Here is a 24,471-nt window from a genome sequence, read left to right on the forward strand (position 1 = left end):
TCAGGTGCTGTCGGGTGCGTGTCTGACAGGCGAGGTGATCTGTAGCTGTCGGGTGCTGTCGGAGCTATCGGGTGTTGCTGTCAGACGCTGTCGGAGCTGTAAGAGCTGTCAGGACTGCTGCTGCTGTCAGACGTTGGGCTGTTGCTGTCAGGTGCTGTCAGGTGGTGCTGTCGGGGTGCTGTCAGGCTCTGACACACATCAGCCACACTTATGACACTACCAATAGGGCGCTGACTATCAAGGGGGCGCTGACGCCGATGACGCCGGCGGCTACGCAGCTGCCTCCGCCTCCTACGGCGTGATCACGCCGGCGGCGGCGGCCGCCTTGGGAGCGCAGATGGCGGCGCAGGCGCAGGCAGCGGCACAGACGGCGGCGGCCACCCCCACCCTGACGCCGTAGGCATATGACTGTAGGGCCCCAGAAGGCTAGCTGGTATAGCTTCATTTGTAGTAGCACAGCCGCCGGTGCTAGAGAGAGGTCCGCAGAGGTGGGGCGGGAGGCTTTGAGAGAGAGACCCATGACCATCCCATGACCACATGGACATGGACCACACTCACATGCACATGTACATGTGCATGTCTTTGCATGCAATTTTGTTATACCCTCATGGGGCACAAGAAAGAGGCTCTACGGGGTCTGTGTACGGTCTGTGCTGCTGTCGGGCTGTCAGCGCTGCTCCTGTCAGGCCACTGTGTGCTGTCGGGCTGTCAGGCAGCTGTCAGGCTGTCACGTTAGGGCCTGACAGCGACGGGTCGCCTCGCCTGTCAGGCTCTGCTGTCAGGCTGTCAGATACGTGCTGTCAGACTGTCAGAGAAAGTGCTGTCAGCGCTGTCAGGCTGTCGGGCACTGTCAGGCGCTGTCCGGGGTTGCTGTCAGGCTGTCAGACCTCAGGGCTCACACAGTGATCAGTGTGGCACAGCCTGCAGAGTGCAGTGTGGGTCCACGCACCACGGTGTGGGCTTCCGGGAGAAATGCAATAATGCGTCATAACTTCTCAGCACATGGAGTAGTTGTAAATCATGCCGGCGCCCCAGCAGCATGGCACACCGATGGCGATGTCCATATAATTATCTCACATAATACCAGACCGTGCTCGCGCCTCGTTCCCTGCTGGCAAGCCCCCCCCCCCGCCCGCCCCCGCCCCTCCCCGCCCGCCTGCCCCCCCCCTCCAACGCTATTGCTCCCTCCGCTGCCGCATCCGATCCCAGATCGTGTTCCCGCGCTGGCCCGCCTCGACGCCGCCGACGCGCCGCGGCAATCGCAGCTTGCCAGAGGCGCGAAGCTCCGCCAGCTTCCCTACGCTCACAACACGCGAGGCGTTGGCGTGTGTCACTGCGAGGGGCGCACGGCGGCTCCGGGCCGCCCTCGAAGGCGGTGGCCAGGTCCTTCCCCGCGTACTGCGCCAGCTCGGCGGACAGGTCGGGCAGGCCGGCGAGCGCGCAGTACTGCAGAAAGGGGACGAGCTTCGTCAGCGCGTCGTCCTTCTTCTCGGGGTCGTTGGCGTGCTTGTACTCCGGCACCTGTGGGACAGGGCGGGGCCCGCTCCCTATCCCGCGGCGGCGTGTCTGGCAGCAAGTCTGTACGCAAAGAGCCCCTCCCCCCACCCCCCCCCCTTCGGCTGTCGGCCGTCGCGGTTCTCTTTCGTGGCGGTGGCGGCGGTGGCGGCGAGGGCGGCGGGGGAGGGAGGCGGCGGGAAGGTCGGCGGCGGCGAGGCTGGTGGTTGAGAGGGAGGCGGTAGCGAGGGCGGGACGTGTCTGCGACGTGTCTGCGACGTGTCTGCGACGTGTCCGCGACATGTCTGCGAGCACCGTGATGCCGTGAGACGGCTGCATGGCGTAGGACTCGTCGTCTGTGTCGAGGATGAGCACCTTGCGCAGGTCGCGGTTGAGAACCTCGAGGTCCTTGTAGTGGTGCCCGTTCCGGTACGTCGTCGTGTCGCGGTAGAGCCGGTGCCGGATCCGCCGCCGCGGGTCAAACTTGTCGACAACTGGATCGGCGTTGACGAGGCACTCAGTCCAGAGGACGATCTCGTAGAAGGGGAAGAGCTGGTCGAGGAAGGCGTCGAGCCCTGGCCGCTTCACGTACCGCCACCCGTGCTGCCGCGTGTACACCGACTCGATCAGCAGCCCGTCCAGCGCGACGACGAGGGTAGGCTTGGCGGCCAGCGCCGGCGGCAGGTCGGGCAGGAGCTTGTCGCGCGAGGGCTCGGCGTACGGCTTGATGAAGGTGTCGTAGACCGCGTCGCTCGCCGCCTCGTACGCCTCCCGCGCCGGTGCGAGCACCTTGTCCACGATGCCGGGCTCGCTCGGAGGAGGAGGAGCGTCCGGAGCGGCGGGCTCCGCCGGCGACGGCGGCGCCGGCGCGCTCGCACAGGCGCAGAGCTGCTGCTGCTGCCGGGCGCTCAGTGCCGCGGCGGAGGCGCCGACCGCGGCGGCGGCGCCCAGCCCAGCTCGCAGCCGACCGAGGCGAGCGAGCATCTCTCGTTGTTCGCGGCAGCTCAGTCTCCAAAAAAGAAAAATGCATTTGCCCCCCGTCGATTTCTTTATTTCACGCTGGCGCGCCTGCCACTCTAGCACTGCAGCAATGCGCGCCGCAGCCAGTGCGGGCTCCAGCGGAGCCGCCGGAGCAGCAACGGATGCCAGCGGACGCCCCACGCGCGGCGCTCCCGCCCAGTCGCCCTGGCTCTTCGACCGGCAGACGGTCGAGAATGCGCCGTCGCGCAGCTGGTTTCTGCAGCGCGCCAACGGAGACGAGGTGCAGGCGAGAAAGAAGGAGGAGGAGTACCGGATCGGCTCTTGCCAGTTCATCCAGGACTCGGGCCGGGCCCTGAGAATGTGCGCGCCTCCCCACGGCGCGGCCCCGAACGCGCGCGCCGTGCGCGCGCCAGCCTGCGCAGATATGGCGCGCGCAGCAGGGGACCGCCGCGCGCTCAGCGCCCCGCCGCGCGCGCGCCCAGGCCGCAGCTGACGATCGCGACCGCGCTCGTCTTTTACCACCGCTTCTACGCCTTCAAGTCGTACGAGCACCACGAGCGCTTTGTCCTCTCGACGACGGCGCTCTTCCTGGCGTCAAAGGTGGAGGAGACGCCGCGCAAGCTCAAGGACGTGGTTGGGGAGGCGCTCAAGAACTGGAACAAGCACGTCAAGGACTACCGCGTCCCCGAGCCCGAGTCTCGCGAGGTGCACGAGCTCAAGGAGAAGGTGCTCGTCACCGAGCGGATTCTGCTGCAAACCATCGGGTTTGATCTCTCCATCGAGCACCCGTACCGGCCGCTGCTCGCCTACGTCAAGTCGATCACGGGGACGCGCGACCTGGCGCAGATTGCGTGGAACTTCATCAACGACTCGTACCGCACCACCGCATGCCTGCAGGTGCGATCACGCACGAAAGCGCCGAATGTGGGGGACCGCCCTTGTGACCGCCCCGCGCCCCACGGCGACGATGGTGCCGACCGCGCCCACCGCCTGCCCCGCCGCAGTACTCGCCGCGGTTCGTGGCCGCCGCGGCGCTCACCCTGGCTGCCGACCGACTGACTCGGCAAGGCAAGGCGGTGCAGCTTCCGAATCTGCACAAGTCGTTCGAGGTGGGCGCCACCGCCGCCGCCGCCGCCCCCCTCGGCGCGGGTCTTGCAGCTCTGCGGGTGTCCGCAGCTCTGCAGTGTCCCCTTCACTACAGGTGCACGAGGACGGGGTCCACGCGACCATGCGTCTCCTGCGCGTCATCTACGACGATAAGCGCAAGGGCGGGGGCGGCGAGTCGGTGAGCGCCAGCCGGCCTCGCGCCAGCCGGCCTCTACCGTCGCCACCCTGCCGGGGCGCTGCCGTCGCCCCTGCAGTGGCCTCCGCCTCGCCCCCGCGTAGCACAGGAGGATCCCGAGACGGATCCAAGCACGCCACCTCTCCCCGCGACAGGGCGCCGCAAACGCGGCCGCCGCCGCCAAGGCGGAGGCTCCCGCAGCAGTCAAGACGGAGGCTCCGGCCGCGGCGGCCGCGCCCGCAGCAACTGCCCCTGCAGCTGCCCCTGCGGCGGCGCACGCGCGAACAGAGCAAGCAGCAGCCCCTGCAGAGCCGCGGCAGGCGGGGAGGCAGCCGGTGGAGGCGGGCGGCGCCGCGGCGGCGGTCAAGACGGAGGCTCCCGCTGCGGCGCCCGCCGTCGCCAACGGGGCGGTCGGAGAGAAGAGACCGTACGCGCATCTCGTGTCATGACAGCAAGCCGAAACGCGTCCCACTAGCGCTCTCTGGAGTGCGGCCCGGGCCCCTCCTTGTGTATTGGTTATGTGCCAAACCGCGGGCGTGTGTGTCAGTGTTGGTGTGTGTGTGTTCCGGCGCGCAGGCGGAGGCGCAACTGTGCGGTCGCGCATGGTTGTACGCGCGACGCCTGGTACGTTTTTGACATCAAGGCGACATCCATCCTCTCCCAGCCGCACGCTCGCACCTCGGGTCCTCGGCGCTGCGGCGGCTGCCGCCGCCCCGCGGGCCCCCCGCGGCCCCCCCGCGAGCGCGTGTGACGCGTGTACTCACCGCGGCCTTCTCGCTTCCGCCGCTGCCGCTGCCTGCGATCGGAGTGCTGCCCCACCGATCCCGCCCTCCGCTTCGGCCGCGTCCCTCAGCGCCTCCCATCCGCCAGGCGCGAGCGGGCAAAGCGCAATCGCGTCGCGTGCGTCCTCAAGCGTGGAATCTCTGCTAGCCAGCGCGATGCTCGCGCGGCAGCGCCCAACCAGCGCCTCAAACGCCCACCGCACGCGGCCAGGAGTCACACGCGCCCGCTCCTTCGCCCGAGCGGCCGCGAGGCGCGACGGCGGCAACCCCGTGTGCGTCGGCGGAGCGCTTGCCAACGCTGCCGCGCCACCCGCCAGCGCTGCCGCCCAAGCAGACATGTCTGCACCACTGGCCAACGCTGCCGCCCCGCAGCTCTCCCGCTGCAGCTTCCCGAGCGCGGCGAGGGCAGCCGAGTAGGCCGCTCGTGCAGCTTCCGCCTCGCCGTTCGCCGCGGCACGGTCGCCCTCCAGCTTGCTCTCGAGCGCCGCACCAAACAGCTCAGCCGGCGCGACACCGACATCGCGCACGATAGCAGTGCGAGCCTGCGTGAGCGCCGCGCAAGGCTCGTCGCACCGCTCGAGGATCACACTGGATCTCGTGGACGAGACGAACGTGGCGATGCCGCCTTCGAGGCGGCCGCCCCTGCACGCGCCCAGGCACGACTTTCCCACCACATCGACCCCTTCGGTAGAGCACGCGAGGCCCTCGGCGGCCTCCAGCACGAGCGCCGAGCCGTGCTTGGTGCAAACTGAGCCCTGGCACACGGCATACTTTGGTGCCGCACCGAAAGGCGCACCAACGAACAGCATTACCGAAAGACGTGATAAAAAAATTTCGCCAAAATCTCAAAAATTTTCCTCTCATCCCTCCCTGGGTTTGTCTGTTTTCTTTATTTCTTTCTTTCAAAAATTTTCCAAGGAAAAGAACTTGCGCGCAGGTGCCCGCCGCTGCCCGCCCCCGAGTGGTTCTGGCACTGGCACGCCCGGCAGCTTGAGCTAACTCCAGGCGTAACCCTTGGTCGTCTGCCTCCTTCTATCTCCCTTCGCAGTCCCTCGCCGATTCTCGCTGATTTTAAGTGTCGAAAGAAAGAAAACGGACAACCCAGGGGAGGGATGGGAGGACGGCACGCCGCCACCACACAGGGATTTCACTGGAAGGAAGGTGTGTTGCTCTAGCCGTCGCCCACCCTTGGGCGTCTGCCTCTTCCTATCTCCCTTCGCAGTCTCTCGCCGATTCTCGCTGCAACCTTCATGCCACCTCGCGGTCGTCCCACTCTCGTCGTTCTCTCCCTTGTCGCTTCTTCCTCTGTCGCGTCGCTCTCCTCTGCCTCGTCCTGCGACGCCGCCGCCGCCTGCCGGTCCCTTGTTCTCGCGGCTTCTTTCGCCTTTCGGCGCAACTCCGCCCTCCTCGCGCGTCGCGGCATATCATAACCCATATCTTGGCCCCTCGAGTCTATCGAGCTCTCCTCGCGCAAGGACGACTCTTCTGACGCCCACTGCGATCATTTGCCGCCAAGTCATATCGTTGCTCAGGTCCACTCTCTCTCTCTCTCTCTCTTCGAACACTTGTGCCTCCACGGATGATGCCGGCGCTGGGGCCCCCTTCGGGTGCATCGTGACAGCTGACAACGGGATTTCCACTGGTTCGTCCTCCTCGGAGTCGTCTTCCCCGGCTTCCTTCCGCTCGGCTCTACGCTCGGCACGTTCGGTCTTGTCACGTCCATGCCGTGAACAGGCGCTTTGCGCTCTCTGCGGAGTGCTTTCGGCGTGCGGTACCCTGTGTTGTGTGCCACAATGGCTGCTGTCGCCGGCCGGCGTGCGGATGTGCGGCCCACCCTACGCCGCCCGCTCGCTCGCTCGCCGCCGCCCGCCCCACTCTCGCCGCCGTTGCCTCTCGCAGGACGCCATCCTCGAGACGATGACGCAGCAGCTGCTCCAGATCTCTTCCGTCTTTCTCGTGCAGCAGAGCGAGCTGCAGCAGGTGCGTGATCGGCTCAAGAAGGAGCTGGTGCGCGTCAACACAATCTCCGAGGCGCTGACCTCCGCGGCGCAGCAGCATCAGGACGCGGTGCGCTCCTCCTCCGCCCGCCCGCTGCCGCCCGGCGCCCGACCGAGGCCGAGGCGTCTCCCCCCTGGCCGCTCCCTATCTGCAGGTGCTCACCGTGATTCAAAACTACGAGAGCGTCGCGGCGGAGAGTGCTGGAGACGCCCTGGGACCCGTGGCCGCCACCTCTGCCGCCGCGGTCGCCGCCGGCACTGCGGCCTCCGTCTCCGAGGGCGGGCACAGAGCTCCTCCGCCTCCTCCGCCGCCGATGCAGATGTCCGCACCGGGAGCTCCGCCGCCGCACCTGGACCAGGCGCTTGCGCGCCAGCAGTCGGTGAGGCAGGTGCACCTGCCTCCGGTCGCCAGCCAGCCCAGCGTCTTCACGCAGCTGCCCGCGCCGCCCGATGAGGACGAGGACGAGGGGATCCGGTACGTGGACAACCTCAAAGTGGTGGGGGGGCTCCTCGGCACGCCGCTCAAGGCGAGCGGCGAGTTCGTGGGGACACCGGAGGCGACGTGGTTCCGGCAGCGGAGCAGCCTCACCGGACGCGGCGAGGATCGTTTCGTTCCGCTCGGCGCCGCGCAGGGGTCGGGGAGGGTAGATGCGCCAGGGGGCGGGGCGGGGAGATGCCCCCGGGGGGGGGGGGGGGGGGGGGGGGAATTCCTTGGGCCCCCCCCATTTTTTCTAAGGCAACGGTGCACGCACAGGCACACGCGACGCAGAGGCACAGGCAAGAGCACGCATCCGCAGCGACACTCACACACACACACTCGCGGGCGCGAGACACGCCCCTGCACGCGCACGCGCACGCACGCGCACGCGCACGCACGCGCACGCGCACACAGCCCCGCCCCTCCATCGCGCGCGCCTCCCCCGCCCCTCCATCGCGCGCGCCTCCCCCGCCCCTCCCCGACACCGCTGGTACTGGTGGGCCTGGCAGGCTCGAGTACCTCCCGACCGCCGACGATGTGGGCGCGGTGCTGCGGCTCGAGTGCGTGGGGCCGTACGGTGAGAAGGATGAGCAGAGTCATAATAACGATGGCGATGGCGATGAGAAGAACAACTCACAACAACAATCCTACTCAGGTGGCAAGCCCGTGGCGGTGGAGACGAGCCCGATCGCACTCGACCCGCCGACACACGCCGAGCTCGAGGCATTCTTGCGCAAGGGGCAGGCGGAGCTCCACGCAATCAAGTGATCTATTGAGTCCATTTCAATCATTCATTTGTTCATTGGGGCAGGCGGAGTTCCACGCCCTCCCCTTCCGCGGATCTCTTTCTTTTTTTCTCACCGTTTCTCTTCATGGGGCAGGCGGAGTTCCACGCCTTCACGCCGCAGCAGGAGGCGCGCATCGTCCTCGTCACACGGAAGAACATCAAGGTGCTATCTCCCCATATCTCCCCATATCTCCCCATATCTCCCCATATCTCCCCATATCTCCTCGTCACACGGAAGAACATCGAGGTGCGGGCCTCGCACGTTGGAAGCCGTGGGGGGGCTCCTGCCCCCTCTAGACGAGTCTAGACGAGTCTAGACGAGTCTAGACGAGGAGTCGTGAGGGTCGCCCGGCCCTTGCCCCACCACCCTCGTGTGTGGAGAAGCTCACCTGACCTTACCTTACCTGACCTGACCTGACCTGACCTGACCTGACCTGACCTGACCTGACCTCAAGGTGCGCTCAAAGTCGTCCCGGATGGGCGGCGGCGCGAGCACTCTCTACAAGCAGGGCTACCAGAGGCCGGTGACGGCCGTGGTCGACGAGCACTCGCCGCAGGACGGGGAGATATGGGGAGATGTGGGGAGAGAGCACTCGCCGCAGGACGGGGAGATATGGGGAGATGTGGGGAGAGAGCACTCGCCGCAGGACGGGGAGATATGGGGAGATGTGGGGAGATAGCACTCGCCGCAGGAGGGGGAGATATGGGGAGATGTGGGGAGATAGCACTCGCCGCAGGAGGGGGAGCCGCTCCCTCACACACAGAGACGCACGGGTCTCCCATGAGTTTCTCCCATGGGTTGACCTCCGTCTCCTCTCCTCCTCTTTTCTCCGCGGGAGCGAGAGCCGCAGCGAGGCGAGGCGCCTGGAGGGAGCGAGCCGTCACCCGCCGCGGCGCTCCTCTGTTCTAGGAGATGGCGCTGCAGCTCGGCGCGCTCAAGTTCGAGCTGCTCATGGAGACGCCCCGGCTGCGCGACCTGGCCGTGCTCTGCATCCGCATGTTTGCAGGCCCGAACTGCCCCACCCACGAGCAGGTGTGCACCGAGGCCGCACCCGTGGATTCAGAACGAGCTCATTCATAAGTAACGAGCTGCCCCACCCACGAGCAGCTCGGCGCGGAGCTCGACTTGGCCGAGTCGGAGGACATGTCGGCGCGGTCGCAGCCGGACGGAGCGTCGCTCTAGACGCGGAGTACCTCCCCATACCTCCCCGCATCTCCCCGCATCTCGAGCCCTAGAAGCGGAGTACCTCCCCATACCTCCCCTCTCGAGCCCCAGAAGCGGAATACCTCCCCATACCTCCCCGCATCTCCCCGCATCTCGCGCCCCAAAAGCGGAGTACCTCCCCATACCTCCCCGCATCTCCCCGCATCTCGCGCCCCAGAAGCGGAATCTTCCACCCAGCGCTCGAGAGGACACGCACCCACGCCGGTGCTCTAGACACACTGCCCGGTGCCGCCCTCCCTTCCTAAGGTTGGCGGACTCAGCATGTAGGATCGGAGCGGCCGACGGAAGCGCCCTCCTCTGCTCGCGGCGCGGCGCCGCCGGCGGGTGCGGGCGGCGCGGAGCTTGGCGGGGTCCGCTGGAGCGGCGACGAGGAGGTGTGAACAGCGTCTCTTCACACCCTGATGCTGTGAATAGGCGGTGTCCACTGGAGCGACGAGGAGGTGTGAACAGCGTCTCTTCACACCCTGCTGCTGTGAATAGGCGGTGTCCACTGGAGCGACGAGGAGGAGGAGGGCGAGGGGGAGGAGGAGTTCAAGCCTGCGATGGAGGAGCGTCTCTCCGCGCAGACCCGAGGCCACTCACGGCTCACTCCCTGAGCACGCCTTCAACGGCGAGCTAAAGTGAACAGGTGCCGACGCGTTGCCCTCGAGGAGGCGGTCGTCCCGACCCGCGCCCCGCACCTTAGCCCGAGCCCCGAGCCCCACCACTAGGTCAAGATCCGCGCCATCGAGGATGTCGTCGTGGCCGACACGACCACGCTCAAGAAGTTCTCTCTCGGGCTCGCCCCTCCAAAGGCGGCGGGAGGCGCGCCCCGCCCCAACCCACGCTGACACTGGCGGCCAATGCGTGTCTTCCGACCCACGCTCTCGAGAGGACACGCACTCCGCTGCATGCAGCCATACTCAGCGGTGCTCGGCTGTACTCAGCGGGCGATCCGCGGTGTCTCTTCACGCGACCCGCCGAACACACGACGCGACTCTGTACCCTCCCTCTCCCTCCCCCCCCGCGGAACCTGTCGCACTCATGACGCAGGCAGCCGCTCCCGCGCCGGCACGGGCGCGACACCGCCGTCGCCGGCCCGGAGAGCGGGCGAGGCGGCGGTGGCCGGGGCCGCCGCCGCCGCGCCGCTCGCCGCCGGGTCGGCCGAGGCCCTTCCGTCGGTGTCGGCGGCGGACGCCGCTTCTGAGCCGGCCGTCGCCGCTTCGTCGAGCTTTCCCGCCGTCGACTTCGACGGCGCCTTTGGGAGCGGCGCGCCGGCGGCCGAGGCGCCCGCGGCTAGACGGGGAGAGACGTGCCTGTTGCACTCCGACTCGCGCGAGAGGGGGCGCGGATTCGGCTGTGCCTCCGCCGTGTTGCAGCCGTATCCGCTGTGTTCGCAGCCCGTGTGTTTGCCGAGTACGCTGCACGAGACCGCGCCCCCGCCCTGACCTTGGGCGTATCCCCGCTGCAGGCGTCCGCGGCGGGCGGGGCGACCGCCTTCTTCGACAACGCGTTCGCCGGCTCGTGGGCGGCGGGCGGCCTCGCCACCGCCGCCAGCCGCGGCTCGGCCGGCAGCCTCGACTCGTCGGATGCTCTTCCCGCACCAGAGGCGGCGCCGGCGCAGCTCTTCGACGCTGCGTTCGGCGGGGGGGCGGTCTCGCCCCCCGTCGCGCCCGCCGAGCCGAGCGTTTTCGACGCGTTCGGCGTCGCGTCGGTTGCGGCCGACCCCTCGCGCTGCAGTACCCTACCAAACCCGGTACCCAAACCCAGTGAAATCGAGTAGGCCGCGCCCGGCCCGGCGCCAGCAGCGAGCGTCTTCGACGCTTTTGGCGCCGCGGCCGCGGACGCGCCGCCGGGGGGCACGCCCTTCGAGCCGCCCGCGCCCGCGCCCCTTTTCGACGCGGCGTTCGGCGGCGGCGGGCCGGCCGACATGAACGCCAGCGACGCGCCGGCGACGGGCGAGGTGGCGGAGGCGGCGGCGCCGGAGCTGCCGGTTGCGGCGGAGGCGCAGGCGGGCGGGATTGTTGCCGATGGCGGTGGCGGTTCGGCGGTGGCGGGCGGCGCGGCCGGGCGGGAGGAGGGGGCGAAGGAGGGCGGGTCGGGTGAGGAGGTCGGCGGGCACAGCTTGCTCATCTCGGAGGTGGTCAACGCGCGGCTCGAAGGGAGGAAGCTGCTGCAGTACCGCGTGAGCGGCGAGCTGCGCCTCGTGTCTGCGGCGGCGCCTCAATGAGCTGCGCATTCACAAGAACTGGATCGGTAGGCGAGCTGCGCCTCGTCTCTCCGGCGGCGCGTCCGGGCACGTCCGAGTTTCGTTTCCGGCTGCGCAACGCTCACCGGATCGAGCAGGTCACACACCCACACACCCACACCGCTCACCCGCGCGCACCGGGCCTTGCACTGTCAATGCCGTGGGGCTCCTGTCTTCTAGACGCGGAGTCGCGAGGGCTAGTCTGGCCCTTGCCCCACCACCTCGTGTGTGTGTGGAGAAGTGTACCTCACCTCACCTCACCTCGAGCACAGGTCAAGGTGAACGACAAGTTTGTCAAGGCCAACGACGGTGCGCAGCCCCCGAACAGCCCCTCCGTCACAGCAGTCCCGCCGCCCGCTCCTCCCCCAACTGTGCGCTCCTCCGTCCACTCCACCACCCACTCCAGCCTCCACCCACTCCAGTCTCCACCCACACCCCCTCCACCCACACCCCCTCCACCCACAGGGATGTACACGGTGTCCTTGCCGCCGACGCGCGACCCGAAGCCGCTCCCGCTCATGAAGTATGTGGCGAGCGGTCGGTGGCGCCCCGTGCCAGTCTACGTCGACGCCGAGGCGGCGGAGGCGGCGGGCGGCGTCCGCGTGCGGGCGGCGGTGGAGACGAACCCGCAGCTAAAGACGCCGCTGCAGGACGTGGCGGTGGCCTTGCGCGTGCAGGACGAGGGCGCGCGCTGCTGCGACAAGGCCGTCACGCCTGCAGCTGTGAACAGCGTCTCTGGACGGCGTCTGGCTGTGAGCAGGCGCGAGCTGTTCCGAGGTCGAGCCGGCCGGCGGCTGGGACGAGGCAGGGAGGTGCGGGCGTCAGCGAGGGGTAGCCGAGAGGCGGCGGGGAGGGGGGCGGGGGAGAGGGGAGAGGGCGGGGGAGAGGGCGGGCGCGGCTTGCGGAGGCGCATGGGGCGGACGGGGTGGCTGCGCGTCCTCCTTCCGAGGCCCTCCCTTTGGGGACGACCCCCCCCCCCTACCCCCTACCCCCCCCCCTCATCTGGCCACCCGGGGAATACTTGGGCCGACACACCCGTAGAGCTCCCCGGGGCTGAGGGGGGCGGGGACCCCCCCCCCTTTACACACAATACCCCCCCCCCCCCCCCACCCCGTCGCCCCTTCGCGCCGCAGCAGCGTCAAGTGGCGGATCGACGAGCTCGCGAGAGAGAAGCCGGCGTCGTGCTCGGCGCTGGTGGCGGGGGGAGGCGCGCCTGCGCGCGAGGCGTGCTCGCGTGGGGCGATGCAGGTGCAGCTCTGCTCGCCCCCGTGCACCGGGCCTTGAACACGCCGTGCCAGCTCCTGCCCGCGTGTCCGGGTGTGAGATGCGAGGGGCTAGCCTGGCCGCTGCCCCACCACGTTGTGCGTGTGTGGAAGGTTACCTTTCCTCACCTCACCTTTAGGTGCAGTTTGGGTGCGAGGGCGTCACCATCACCGGCATCGAGCTCGAGGTGCAGGTTGGCACCACCGGCAGCCCGGTCTCGCGGCTGCTGCGCAGGTTCAGTAGCGGGAAGTACGAGGCGCGGCAAGCTGTGAATAGAAGAGCTGTGAATAGAAGTACGAGGCGCGGCAAGCTCCTCCCTCCACCGCCACCACCACGTGTGCACACCACCACGATCCGCCACCCTCCACCACCCACCACCCACCACCACCCACCACCACCCACCACCACCCACCACCACCCACCACCCACCACCACCCACCACCACCCACCACCACCCACCACCCACCACCATCCCCCATCCCCCATCGCCAACACCCACCGCACGCCTGCGCCTCGCCAGGTTGCTCCGGCGGAGCCGAGGCTCTAGCAGCGGGCGAGGGCCGGTACGTTGGAGAGGGGCTCGACGTGGTCGTGTGCGGTTTGGCGCGAGAGGCAGGCTGTCGATTGGGCAGTCCCTTCCTCCGGCCTCGGGCCCCGGTACGTCCTCTGGCGCGGCCATCCGTCTCGCATGGCGACACGTGGTTCCGCTCGCCCGCCCGCCGTCGTTTAGTGCCCGTCTTTGTGTGTTTGCGTGTGACTCTCTCGCCCCCGAGCCGGTCGTCATCGTCGAGGAGCGCGGGAGGCTGAAGTGGCATGCTGCTGCCCAGAGGAATGTGCGGGCCGCGCGGAGGCTTTTAGAGCCCGCGAACAGTCGCGCGCGCGGGGGCAGGAGTCAACGACTTTGTATGCGAATAAAAGAATTTCAATGAAGAATTCGCAGCTGGGTCATGTTATCGGATACAGCGTGTCTCCAGGCATACACACACTATGGCCCCAACGCTATGCCCGCCTTGCTTCCTACTCGTCCAAAAGGCTGTCCTCTCCGTCAGATGAAGCAGGCGTGGGCGGCCGGCTCGCCCACGCCTCGATCTTCTTGGGCAGGAGCTGGTTGGACAGGTCCTCTCCGTGGCCTAGGCGGCCGTCGTCGCCCCCACCCCAGGTGAAGACGGCGCCGTCGGCGATGGCGATGCTGTGGTATGTTCCAGCCGACACAGCGCCCTCGCTAGCAAAACCCTCAACCTTCTTGGGGAGCAGCTGCTGCTGCTCGTCGCCGTGGCCCAACTGGCCACCATCTCCATCGCCCCAGCTCCAGACAGCACCGTCGGAGGTGAGGGCGAGGCTGTGCCATGCTCCCGCCGACACAGCGACGGCTCGCTGGTCAGCAAAGGCCTCGATCTTCGTTGGCAGCAGCTGGTACTGCTCGTCGCCGTGGCCCAGCTGGCCAAGGGCTCCATAGCCCCAACTCCAGACGGCGCCGTCGGCGGTGAGGGCGAGGCTGTGGGCGTCTCCAGCCGACACAGCGACGACGCGCTGGCCAGCCGACGCCTCGATCTTCTTCGGCAGCAGCTGGCGCTGCTGGTCGCCGTGGCCCAACTTCCCGAAGAAGCCAGAGCCCCAGCTCCAGACGGCGCCGTCGGCGGAGAGAGCGAGGCTGTGGTCGCTTCCAGCCGACACGGCGACCACCCGCCGCCCCCCCAAAAGCTCGACCTTCTTGGGCAGCAGCTGGCTCTGCTGGTCGCCGTGGCCCAACTGGCCTTCGCCTCCGCGGCCCCAGCTCCAGACGGCACCGTCGGCGGTAAGGGCGAGGCTGTGGCTGCCTCCAGCCGACACAGCGACGACGCGCTGGCCAGCAAAGGCCTCCACCTTCTTTGGCTGCCACTGGCTCTGCCTGTCGCCGTGGCCTAGCCGGCCGTGGCTTCCACTGCCCCAGCTCCAGACGCTGCCGCCGGCGGTGAGGGCGAGGCTGTGCGCAGCTCCAGCCGACACGCTCACGGCGCACTCACCCAGCGTCGACGGGAGGCGGGTCGGCGTGTTGGGCTGCGCCACGCCCTCGCCGTGGCCGAGCAGGGCCGGGTTGTAGTACGGCGCATTGCCGCACGAAGAGAGCCACCCCTCGCCATCAATGAAGACGCTGTGCCATTTGCCTGCGGCCGCCCTCGCCGGCGGGTTGGACTTGCGCAGCAGCGCCGAATAGCACAGCCACCGCACGGCACAGCCCTCGCCCTCTGGCTGCGCTGGCAGCTCGAAGCCGCGCTCTTGCGCCCACAAGCGGATGGCCTCCGCCGCGAGCGAGGCGTGAAAGAGAAGCGAGACGGCCGCGACGCGAGCGATGTCGACGGGGTCGCAGCGAGAGCCGGCGCGCACGAGGAGCTCCGTGGGGAGGTCGAGGAGGCGGGCGGGCGGCGGCGCGTCTGGCGAGGGAGCGGCGGTGGCGGCGGAGGCGAGGCGGCGCGAGTGGCGCCGCGGCGGGGTGGACATCGCGAGAAAAAGAAAACAATTTGGGCATGAGTCTCCAGGACGCGAGAAAAATAATTGCGTTCCCCGTTTTTTGTTAATTGTCCTTTCCCTGTGTGGTGGCGGCGTGCCGTCCTCCCATCCCTCCCTTGGAATTGGATCGCAAGGGCGATCTGACTAGATTTCGGCAGATCGGGTCCCACGGAAATAGTTTCTTCGTCCTCCCGGCCGGAAATAATTTTTTCGTCGTCACCTGCTCACCTCCCGTGTTCCTCTGTGCTCTGACGGCGAATGTCGGTGTGAGGACGCAGCGCCAGGGATAGAGAGAGCGTGTGAGAGAGCAGCGAGACCCCCCCAGCCCCACGGAGATCGAGAGACCGGGAAGTCGTCGGAAGAGTCGAGAGACCAGAGAGGAGAGAGAGAGAGAGAAGGGGGAATATAGTAATTAGTATCCTCGTTTTCGCACAAATCGCTCTCGCACCACGCACGCACAGCACGTGTCAAGTCGGAAGAGTGGTGAGTGCACACACATCGAGGAATGTCCGAAACCGAATGAGGTACACGCAATGGGCACGCGGGCACGCGCCGCGCGCTGGCGCCGCGCACGAGCCACGACTTCTCGGACTTTCTCCTCTCCTAGCGTTCTGCGTTCTGGGGCGGCCGGGGTGCTGTACGCGCGGAATAGCGGGAAGACAAAGAGCGGAGCGTCACGTGTCGTCCCTGACCTTTCTCACCGCCTTTGACGCCTGCAGCGACAAGAAGATCGTCCACAGGAAGTTTGCGATGTTGTAGCCGAGCGGTATCCACCGGACGGGGACCGAGCTGTAGCATATCAGGTCGACAAAGGGCCAGTAGCACAGCTCCGAGGCCCACGTCACGACGAGGTCCTGCCTGATTTTGCGCGGCAGCCGCGAGAGCCCACCCGCCAGCCCGTGGTCTTTTACCAGGAAGGCGCCGAAAAACACGCACGTCACGGCGGGCCCAAACCCGAGCTGCCCGCAAAATGTCTTGAGCAACGTCGACTGCAGGCCCGTGCCGGGGATGAGCCATGTGATGAACCGAAGATAGTGGTAGAGCGCGGGGCCAAAGTAGCAGAGGCCGATGAGAGCGGTCACGGCGGTACGCGTGCGGTCGGAACCCGCGCCGTCCGGAGCGAGGCGCTGCGCCGTCACATCGGAGAGCGCAAAGGTTGCCGCAGCGGTGAGCGACTGCGTCAGCAGCGGGCGGGCGCTGAGCTGCGCCTCGTAGGCGGCCCCGAGTGCGCCCGCGAGTCCCATCGCCGTCTGCCCTCCACGCAGCACGGAGACGCGCGATCGCAGCACGGGGAGCGCCGGCCGCGGCGCTGGGAGTGCCAGCGAGAGGAGAGCGGCGGAGAGGAGAGGCATTGGTCGAGACGGTTATCAGAGTGAGTTAGCACGAGGTTCCAGGCTTGAAGACCCGGCCCAGCTAGGCGCGAGAAAGCCGGAAGACTGTCATATCGCGCTGCCGACACCCCACAATGCACAAAACAAACGGGCGTGGGACTCTCTTTTGCTTTAACTTACACGATACCTGACAGGCCTGCAGTCAGCTCGTCGCCCTGGCCGCGGAGCCGGGCGGTGCGTGCGCCGCGCCAGCGCCACCGAAGTGGAAGGTCTCGATCATACCCCCGTCCACGATGAGCGTCGCGCCGTTGACGTACGACGCCGCCGGAGAGGCGAGGAAGGCGACGGGCCCCGCGATTTCGTGCGGCTGCCCCCACCGGCCAACCGGCGTGCGGCTGTTGACCTCGTCGGAGAAGCCGCGGTTGCCCTTGAGCGAGGCCGTCAGGTCCGTCTCGATGTAGCCGGGCCCCACCATGTTGACCGTGATGCCCTCGCCGCCGAGCTCGGACGCGAGGCTGCGCGTCAGGCCCTCGATCCCGGCCTTGGACGCGTTGTACCCGGGCAGGCCCATCCGGCCGACGTGCGACATGATCGAGCCCACGTTGACGATGCGGCCCCAGCCCCGCTGCCGCATGCTCCTGGCGCACTCGCGAGAGAGCACAAACGGGCCGACCAGATTCGCGCGCAGCACGTGCTCAAACTCGGCCGTCGCAAACTCGTCGAGCGTGTGGCGACGGTTGAGCCCGGCGTTGTTGACGAGAATGTCGATTCTGCCGTGCTCCGCCACGAGTGCGGCCACCGCGGCGACGCACTGCACCTCGTCGCCGACGTCGAACGCGACTGCAGAACAAGAGGCAGCCGGGTTCCTCTCGAGCAGGCGCCGGCGTGCATCCTCCACGGTGGCCGGGTTGGTGCCGGTGAGGACCGTGTGCGCTCCCTGCGCCGCCAGCGCCTCGGCGATGGCGAAGCCGATGCCTCGTGAGGCCCCGGTGACCAGCGCGACTTTGCCATCGAGCGGCTCAGACGGCGAGGCGTGGGCGAACGTCGCAGCGGCGCAAGCGGCGGCGGCGCTGGCGGCGGCGAGGACGCGCGGACGGAGCGCCAGACGGCGGAGCATAGCTAACAGCGAGCCGTCTTCTTACCAGGTTGCAACCCTACCTGGGTAGTCTCGCACTGTGCTGTGAACAGAGCACCAACCAACAGCTCTCAGGACCCCCCGGTGCTGGGGTGCTGCCAGCAACCAACCAACTCGCCGGCGAGCGGAGCGAGCCGAAGAGCTGGGGCCAAATTGGCGCTGTGAACGTCGTTTGAACCGCGTGCAGGAAGCTGCATGCATCGCCAGCGCCGTCGCAGCATCGAGCGGCGCGTCCTCCCCAACCAGCGGCGTGTATAGCACCATAGGTCGTCGGCTTTGCCGACGGGCGACGTGGACGGACACAGGCAGGGACGGGCGAAACACGTACCCGAACAAGCATGACCAGCGAACGGGGCATTGCACTACATAGTGCGGGACCTGGGGCAGCAACCAACAACCTGGATGGGGACGGGGTGCTGCGCAACCGACGCCAACCAGCAGCGTTCACAGCACAGTGCGAGACTAGGGTTGCAACCTGGTAAGAAGACGGCTCGCAGGTCGCCCCACCCCCAAAGAAAACGCCGGCCAAGAATTCGGCACTTCAGCTTGGTATTTTAGTATCATTGCATCCCAGATCATACCCCAGGGCTATACCCTGATACCCTCTTGAGAGGACCCGCATTGGGCCCCTAGAGGATAGGCTGATACCCTGGTGGGTTACCCTTCACACCGGACACGACCCCCCTCTTCACACCTCTTCGCGCGCTGCGCGCGCGCCAAGACAGACAACGCGCTCGAGTGAGCGTCGCGCAGGAGGGAGGCGAGCGCACCACTAAGCAATGCGAAACGAGGAGGCGTGCATTGCGCGCGCAACAGCTGGTGGGCGTGGCGCGCGGGTACGGCGGAAGCGCAAAGAGTTTGAATGATACCGGGGCGGACCATGCGGGAGGGCTCGGTCCTCGGTGCGAGGTGTGAATTGTCGCTTCGCTGCGCGGCCGCCGATGATACCTTGATACCCAGCCGAGATAAGTCCCCACAGAGGCCTAGAGCATACCTTGATACCCCCTCTCGAGAGAAGGATACAATGATACTATACCAAGCTGAAGTGCGACCGGTGAATTCACACAAAAACACCCCGGACCCAAGACGCACAAGCAAGCACAGACAGTCGAGAAGGGAGAGACAGCAACGACAGTCAGAAGCCAGCGCTGGGTACCAGGAAGGCGAATGCGATGACGGCCTCTAGTGTGAGCTCTACCTAGTGAGCTCATACGCACGCCGGCAAATCGCGACTATATACAGCTAGTTAGTTAGGAGCCGACCGACCCTCGCGTCCGGTGCTCATCGGCCGGGCGGGCCACCCGCCCACGCGCCGCCTACGCGCAGCGCGTGCGCCGCAAACTCGCCCGCCCGCCGAGAGCGCCGGCCAGTCGCCATCGGCCGTCGCGAGAGGCCTGCCCGGCTGTCGCCGCGGGGCCCCCACGAACACCACGCGTCGGAGGCGGTGCCGCGCGAACTCGCGCGCAAAGTGCACGCCCCACGCCCGCCGCAGCGTCGTAGCGAAGTAGGACTGCGCCTCCCTCGCGCTACGCGCGCCGATCCGCCTCCAGTGCTGCTTGGATGCCGACTCCACCACACAATCGAGCAGCTGGTGCAGGTCGTTAATTCACTTTCTTTTTTTGACTCTGGAATGTGACACCAGAATGGCTGTGCTGGCTCCTTCACAGCCATCTTACCTAAGGATGGCTGAGCTAGCTGCAGTGCAGCCACATCCTCCAGCCCGATGGCTGCAACACACACACGGCAGCCATCCTTAGTAGACATGGCTGGAGACGCACTACCGCAGCCACACCGCCCGCCTCGAGGTGAGCCCTCTTGGCTGAGCTGGCTACATCGTAGCCATCTTGGGAAAGATGGCTGGGGGACAGCCATTTCAGCCATCTACTAAGTACTATGGCTGGGGCACAGTCAGTGCAGCCATCCTCCGGATCATGGCTGGTGATAATTCGATGGCAGCCGTCCGCCTCCCCCGCCACACGCACAAATGGCTGCGCGCTTGTCGCCCCCGGCCTCGCGGGATGGCTGCCATCGGCTGCCATCGAATTACCACCAGCCATGGCTGGCACTGGAAGATGGCTGCAATCTCTATGACGCAGCCATAGTAGATGGCTGAAATGGCTGAAACGGCTGTCCCCCAGCCATCTTTCGACTTTCCCAAGAGATGTAGCCAGCTCAGCCAAGAGGGCCCACCTCGAGGCGGGCGGTATGGCTGCGGTAGTGCGTCTCCAGCCATGTCTACTAAGGATGGCTGCCGTGTGTGTGTTGCAGCCATCGGGCTGAAGGATGTGGCTGCACTGTAGCTAGCTCAGCCATCCTTAGGCAAGAACACTAGGGACTCGGGCCGTATAAAGAATAAACCTACAATGGTCACACTCTACATACGGCTTTAACCGCTCTACAATCGGCTTTAAGTTGGGTTATGCACCTGAGTACGGCTTTACGATGCACCTGAGAGGTTTAGGGGTTAAGCGCGACCCGCGACCCCCATCCACACGGAGGTGAGACGTGAGTGCGCATGGGACAAACACTGGTCCATCGCACAGTTCGAGTTGCCTTCCGTTGTCTCGTTGTCGTTCACACCCCACACCCCACGGTACGGCTGCGTGGACAATCCCCACTCTCCCTCATCCCTGGCACGCCTCCCCTTCGCCCTCGCCATCGCCCCACGCCTCGCCGGGCATACGCACGTACTGCAGCGTGTCGCCGAATCGCCAGCAGTGTGCGTCGAAGAAGGCTCGCTGCTCGAGCGAGACGGCGGCCGCAACGGGCTCGTCCAGAATGTCGCGCAGCCCGTGGCTCGTCCAGAAGGCCTTTGGCGTCTTCTCGTGCCGTGCCACCTCCACATAGAGCACGGCGCCACCGCCGCGCGCCGCCGCCGCGTGCTTCAAGAGTTCGTGCACGAGCGCCCGGCCGCATTGGGCGTGGCGCGCACTCGGGTCGACGGCGAGAAAGAGCACCTCGAGCACGGACGGCAGCCGCGAGCCCACCGGCGGATCATGCATGCGCGCTGCGACGGCGCCGGCGATCCGGCACTCGCCGCCAGAGCGCGCGTCGTGGATCGGTCCGAAGAAGACGCCCGGCGCGGGCGGCGCGTGGATCGGCGGCTCAGGGGGCGACGCGTAGATGACCCAGGTGTGGGTGGTGGTGAAGTCGAGGCCGAGTGCGGACTGGCTTCGGACGACGAGCGGCATCACGTCGCCGAGCGCCTGCGCAAAGTAGCGCGAGAAGAGCTGGATCGCCGCCGTGACCTCGGTGTCGCCGAGCGCCTCGCGTATCGTGCCAGCGGTCGGCGCCGGCCGCGCAGCCGCCAGCGCCTCGCGCTCCTGCTGCACCTCGCGCGCAGCGGCAGCGCTCTGCTTCGCCGCTTCGCGCCACGCAGGGCCATCGATGCCTTGCGCGGCGAGGCTGCGCAGCTCCCTCCCGCGCTCCCTCCACTGCCGCCGCCGGTGCGGGCACGGCGGGAAGACGCGCACGAGCGGCTCGAACTTCCGCGGGAAGACGGCGTACCGCATGAACTCGCTCTTGTCGCATCGAGGTGCGGCGCGAGTCGCGGCGCTCGTGGACGTGCACGCGGCGAGTGCCAGAGCGAACTCGGAGCGCTCAAGGAGGGTGAGCCACTCGACGTACGTGCGCGCAGCGCGGGGCGCAGCTGCATCCACCTCGCCCACGGCGGCAGAGGCGGCTGGGGCGGCGGAGGCGGCGGAGGCAGCGGGGGCGGCGGGGGCGGAGACGGCGGAGGCGTCGTTGGCGGCGGCGGCGGCATCGTTGGCGGCGGCGGCGGCGCGGCCATCCGCAGCAACTGATGTGAGGGAGGCGCGCGGCAGTTGCAGCTCGCCGCTGTGGAGCTGGCGCAGGAGGGCGTGGCGGAGACACGCCCACAGCCACGCGCGCGAGGTGCGGGCGAGCGCAAGGAGGGCGGGCGGCTGCATTTGTGTCATCAAGCACTCGGCGCAGTCCTCGCCGAGACAGGCCGGCGAGAGGCCCACGGGCGAGGAGCCCGCTGGCATCGAGTCGGGCGTGGCGAGGGCGTCGGCGTGGGCGGCGAGGGCGTTGAGCGCGCGCAGGGCGTCGCACCGCTCGTCGAGGCGCTCCTCTAGATCGAAGACCTCGATGACCGAGCTGTTGGCCAGGGGCTCGTGCGCGTGCGACAGGCCGAGCGTGCTGATCTGCTCGGTGCCATCGAGGCGCTCGCCCGCCAGCCGAAAGTCGAGCCGACCGCGCCCAAACGGTCGACCCGACGCCGAGCTGCGCGCAAACGCGATGGCGGAGAAGGTGTCCAGTAGCTCGCCGATGGGCGAGCGGTGCGATGCGACGAAGTCCTCGTCGATTGTGTAGACGGTCACGCACTCCGCCTCGGTGAGCTCGCGGGCGAGCGAGGCGGAGCGCGCCTCGATTCGAACGCGCAGGTCATGCCGACGCCACGCAGTGAAGGCGCGCCCCTTCTGGGAGCTATCGCCGGTGTCAAGTGCCTCACTTGCGGCGGCGAGCACGTGCGCGGGCGTCTGCGCGACAAACTTGCGCCGCGGCTCGTGCGTGAGCAGATAGCGCTTGAGCTCGAAGCTGAGGCCGCTAGCGGCGACGGCCGCGGGCGTCTCGCCGCTCGCGTTCGCCGCGCTCGCGTTCGCGCCCGCCGCGAGCAGCAGGCCGCACACATGCTTTGCCTTGGCGGTAGCGCACCGCGAGTCGGGCCCGCACCTCGAGGCAACGGCATGCAGCACACTGCCACCGTTGGTCTGGCACGACTCGACTTTGGCCGCGGCGGCGAGATCTTCGGCGGACAAGCCACTGCCGCAGAGCGACTCCAGACGCTCCAGCAGCACGGCCTGCTCAGCCTCGTCCGCCTTTTTTGCGGCACGTGCCGCATCACAAAGGTGCATCTTAGGTGCTCGGCCGTACGTGAGCTTGCTCAGGCAGACGGCAAGACTGAGCGCACGCTCGGCCACTTGCGGCGCGCCGTCGAGAGCATCTATTAAGCTCGCTAAGTCGACCGCACTTGCTTCTTGGAACCATGCCCTGCCGTCACTCATTCGCGCGACGCCAACGGCAAGGCAGCTTGGCGGCACTCGATGAGGCAGCGGCTTGGCGGCACCAGACGCGTCCCGGACAAACCGAGAAATGTGACGTGGACGTAGGAGAGGAAAGAAAGCGGCGCGCAGGCGCCGGACGGCGTTATTGCTTGAAACATGATGATCGCATGTACTGCGATGCTCACAAAAGCGCGCACACGCCGCAAACGACAGAGAGCGATACTCCCTGTGCGCGGAACGGACACCGCGGAGCGGGGAAGAAGCCGCGCGGCGGCGCGCGAGGCGGTGTGTGTGCAGCACGCATGCCGCTCCCTCTCTGCGCTCTCATCGCCACAGCTCTCGCGTCGGCGGCTCATGCGGCGATGGCCTCCTTGTCCGCGGGCGGGCCGATCGAGTCCTTGATCTTGTCTGGGATGTATGTATGTGGCTCGGGTCCCAGATGTTGTTTGAGATGTCCTCCTCGATGGCAGCCTTCCACTCGGGGTTCTTCTCGAGGATGGAGGCGATGGTGAGCGAACCGCAGGCAAGGTCGAGAGAGAGAGGGAGGGAGAGGGAGGCTCTACCCGCCTCTCTACTCTACACTCTAGTACTCATCAGACAACTCCACTTCTTTGCACTCGTAATTGCGCGCCGTGCGGGGGAGGAGCTTTCCACCAGCACAAGAGAGTCGGCTCTAGGGGGCCGCTTTTCGTGGCGTGGATGTTAAGTTGCCCGGCTTACATGGAATTCGCTTTGTCTCAAAATTCTCTGAAAGAAAAGTCGGTGTAAACGTTTACACACGCACGGACCGTGTTCATGTTCCTCCATTGCGCTCGCGCGCGTCCCCTGATTCGCGAGCTTCCCTTGGCACGAGGTTTCGAGCTTTCCTTGGCACGAGGCTTCCGCTGCACCAGTCGGAGGCTCTGCGAGAACGCGGCGGCATCCGCGGCGTCGCAGAAGCCGCCTGCAGACCACAAAGCAGCCGACGAAAAGGCGCTCAACTTCCTGGCAGAGCGCGGTAGCAGCCTCGGCATTCGGCTGTCGCTCAGGGAACGGCAGCTAATAATCGAGGCGGCGGACACCGACGGTGACGGTAAGATGTCCAACGAGGAGTGGGACCGACTCGTCAGCCGGCACGCGATGGCCTCAAACGAGCGTCTAACTCTTGCGCAGTTCATTCTGAGGTCGATTGATCAGCAGCACGGCCAGCAGTTGCTGCGCGTTACGGCAAGAGTCGGCGCCACCTTCTTCGCCGTGACTGGCGCCAACGTGGCGGGCGAGTGCGGCATGCACGTCTTCGGCGCCACACTCGTCGGCTGCATCACTGGCCTCGCGGGCGGCACCATCAACTCGCTGCTAATCGGCAGCACCGTCGGCTGGACGCGCGATCCTGCCCTCCTGGCCTACTGCATGGCCGCGTGTGTCGCTGGCTTCTACCTCTGGCCGCTCGCTGACCGGCTGATGCAACCGGAGGGCGGGAGCGGCGCTCCACCCGGCAGCGACTCCGTCGTACGCTACAGCATCGAGTCGGTCGCGCTCGGGGCGGCAGCGGTCGTCGCGGCGCAGCAAGGCATCGTGCAAGGGCTGCACCCTCTCATCAGCTTGTGCCTCGGAGTGACCATCGCCTTCGGCGGGGCGGGGCGCGATCTGCTGTGTGGCCGCGAGGTGCGGCTCAACCACATGTCGGGCAGCCAGTCTTACGCCGTCGCCGCCTTCTCTGGCGCCGGCGTGTACGTCCTTCTGCGCGAGCTGCACGTCTGGAACTGCAGCGGGTCGAGCGTGAAGCTGGTCACCGGCGGGGTCCCGATCGGCCTGCGGATCGCAATGGGAGTGGGCACGAGCGTCGCTATCCGCGCGTATGCTTGGTGGCGGCGCCCCGACGACCTCTTCTGGTCGATGGACGCTGCCGCGACGGCGAACGAAGAGTGGCTGTCGAGGCTGCTGCGGTCACAGTGACGAATGTGCTTCGGGAGGGCGCGGAGGCCGCTTTCGCTTG

The 24,471-nt window shown here is 67.3% G+C and overlaps 9 protein-coding genes across 9 annotated transcripts; 5 read left to right on the plus strand and 4 right to left on the minus strand.

Moving 5' to 3' along the window:
* Positions 1 to 1,368: 1,368 nt before the first annotated feature.
* On the minus strand, positions 1,369 to 1,992 carry EMIHUDRAFT_58730 (translocase of inner mitochondrial membrane 50; the record flags this gene model as incomplete). The annotated part of the gene is made up of 2 exons (XM_005776441.1): positions 1,369 to 1,521; positions 1,810 to 1,992. Coding segments are annotated over 2 exons (336 nt in total), but the record flags the coding sequence as incomplete, so codon positions are not given.
* Positions 1,993 to 2,559: 567 nt separating this feature from the next.
* On the plus strand, positions 2,560 to 4,399 carry EMIHUDRAFT_450673 (hypothetical protein). The gene is made up of 4 exons (XM_005776442.1): positions 2,560 to 2,835; positions 2,958 to 3,372; positions 3,480 to 3,760; positions 3,913 to 4,399. Exons 1-4 carry the CDS (start codon positions 2,585 to 2,587, stop codon positions 4,391 to 4,393), a joined length of 1,428 nt encoding a protein of 475 aa, XP_005776499.1. The 5' UTR covers positions 2,560 to 2,584; the 3' UTR covers positions 4,394 to 4,399.
* Positions 4,400 to 6,303: 1,904 nt separating this feature from the next.
* EMIHUDRAFT_450674 (hypothetical protein) lies at positions 6,304 to 7,746 on the plus strand (the record flags this gene model as incomplete). The annotated part of the gene is made up of 5 exons (XM_005776443.1): positions 6,304 to 6,362; positions 6,439 to 6,606; positions 6,692 to 7,170; positions 7,524 to 7,591; positions 7,670 to 7,746. Coding segments are annotated over exons 1-5 (822 nt in total), but the record flags the coding sequence as incomplete, so codon positions are not given.
* Positions 7,747 to 8,714: 968 nt separating this feature from the next.
* Positions 8,715 to 11,235, plus strand: EMIHUDRAFT_207158 (hypothetical protein; the record flags this gene model as incomplete). The annotated part of the gene is made up of 3 exons (XM_005776444.1): positions 8,715 to 8,834; positions 10,477 to 10,719; positions 11,146 to 11,235. The coding sequence occupies 3 exons, from the start codon at positions 8,715 to 8,717 to the stop codon at positions 11,233 to 11,235; spliced, it is 453 nt and encodes a 150-aa protein (XP_005776501.1).
* A 485-nt stretch (positions 11,236 to 11,720) lies between these two features.
* Positions 11,721 to 13,063, plus strand: EMIHUDRAFT_207159 (hypothetical protein; the record flags this gene model as incomplete). The annotated part of the gene is made up of 5 exons (XM_005776445.1): positions 11,721 to 11,960; positions 12,031 to 12,065; positions 12,387 to 12,501; positions 12,656 to 12,730; positions 13,037 to 13,063. 5 exons carry the CDS (start codon positions 11,721 to 11,723, stop codon positions 13,061 to 13,063), a joined length of 492 nt encoding a protein of 163 aa, XP_005776502.1.
* Positions 13,064 to 15,416: 2,353 nt separating this feature from the next.
* On the minus strand, positions 15,417 to 16,459 carry EMIHUDRAFT_354636 (peroxisomal membrane protein MPV17). The gene has a single exon (XM_005776446.1). The coding sequence runs from the start codon at positions 16,353 to 16,355 to the stop codon at positions 15,678 to 15,680; it is 678 nt and encodes a 225-aa protein (XP_005776503.1). The 5' UTR covers positions 16,356 to 16,459; the 3' UTR covers positions 15,417 to 15,677.
* A 77-nt stretch (positions 16,460 to 16,536) lies between these two features.
* EMIHUDRAFT_64955 (putative gluconate 5-dehydrogenase) lies at positions 16,537 to 17,451 on the minus strand (the record flags this gene model as incomplete). The annotated part of the gene is made up of 1 exon (XM_005776447.1): positions 16,537 to 17,451. The coding sequence occupies one exon, from the start codon at positions 17,449 to 17,451 to the stop codon at positions 16,537 to 16,539; it is 915 nt and encodes a 304-aa protein (XP_005776504.1).
* Positions 17,452 to 21,577: 4,126 nt separating this feature from the next.
* EMIHUDRAFT_435551 (hypothetical protein) lies at positions 21,578 to 22,562 on the minus strand (the record flags this gene model as incomplete). The annotated part of the gene is made up of 1 exon (XM_005776448.1): positions 21,578 to 22,562. A coding segment is annotated over exon 1 (918 nt), but the record flags the coding sequence as incomplete, so codon positions are not given.
* Positions 22,563 to 23,291: 729 nt separating this feature from the next.
* Positions 23,292 to 24,431, plus strand: EMIHUDRAFT_207163 (hypothetical protein; the record flags this gene model as incomplete). Its single annotated transcript, XM_005776449.1, has 1 exon — positions 23,292 to 24,431. One exon carries the CDS (start codon positions 23,292 to 23,294, stop codon positions 24,429 to 24,431), a length of 1,140 nt encoding a protein of 379 aa, XP_005776506.1.
* Positions 24,432 to 24,471: the final 40 nt, after the last annotated feature.

Source organism: Emiliania huxleyi (genome assembly GCF_000372725.1).
Source record: "Emiliania huxleyi CCMP1516 unplaced genomic scaffold EMIHUscaffold_28, whole genome shotgun sequence".
NCBI classification, from domain to species: Eukaryota; Haptophyta; order Isochrysidales; family Noelaerhabdaceae; genus Emiliania; species Emiliania huxleyi.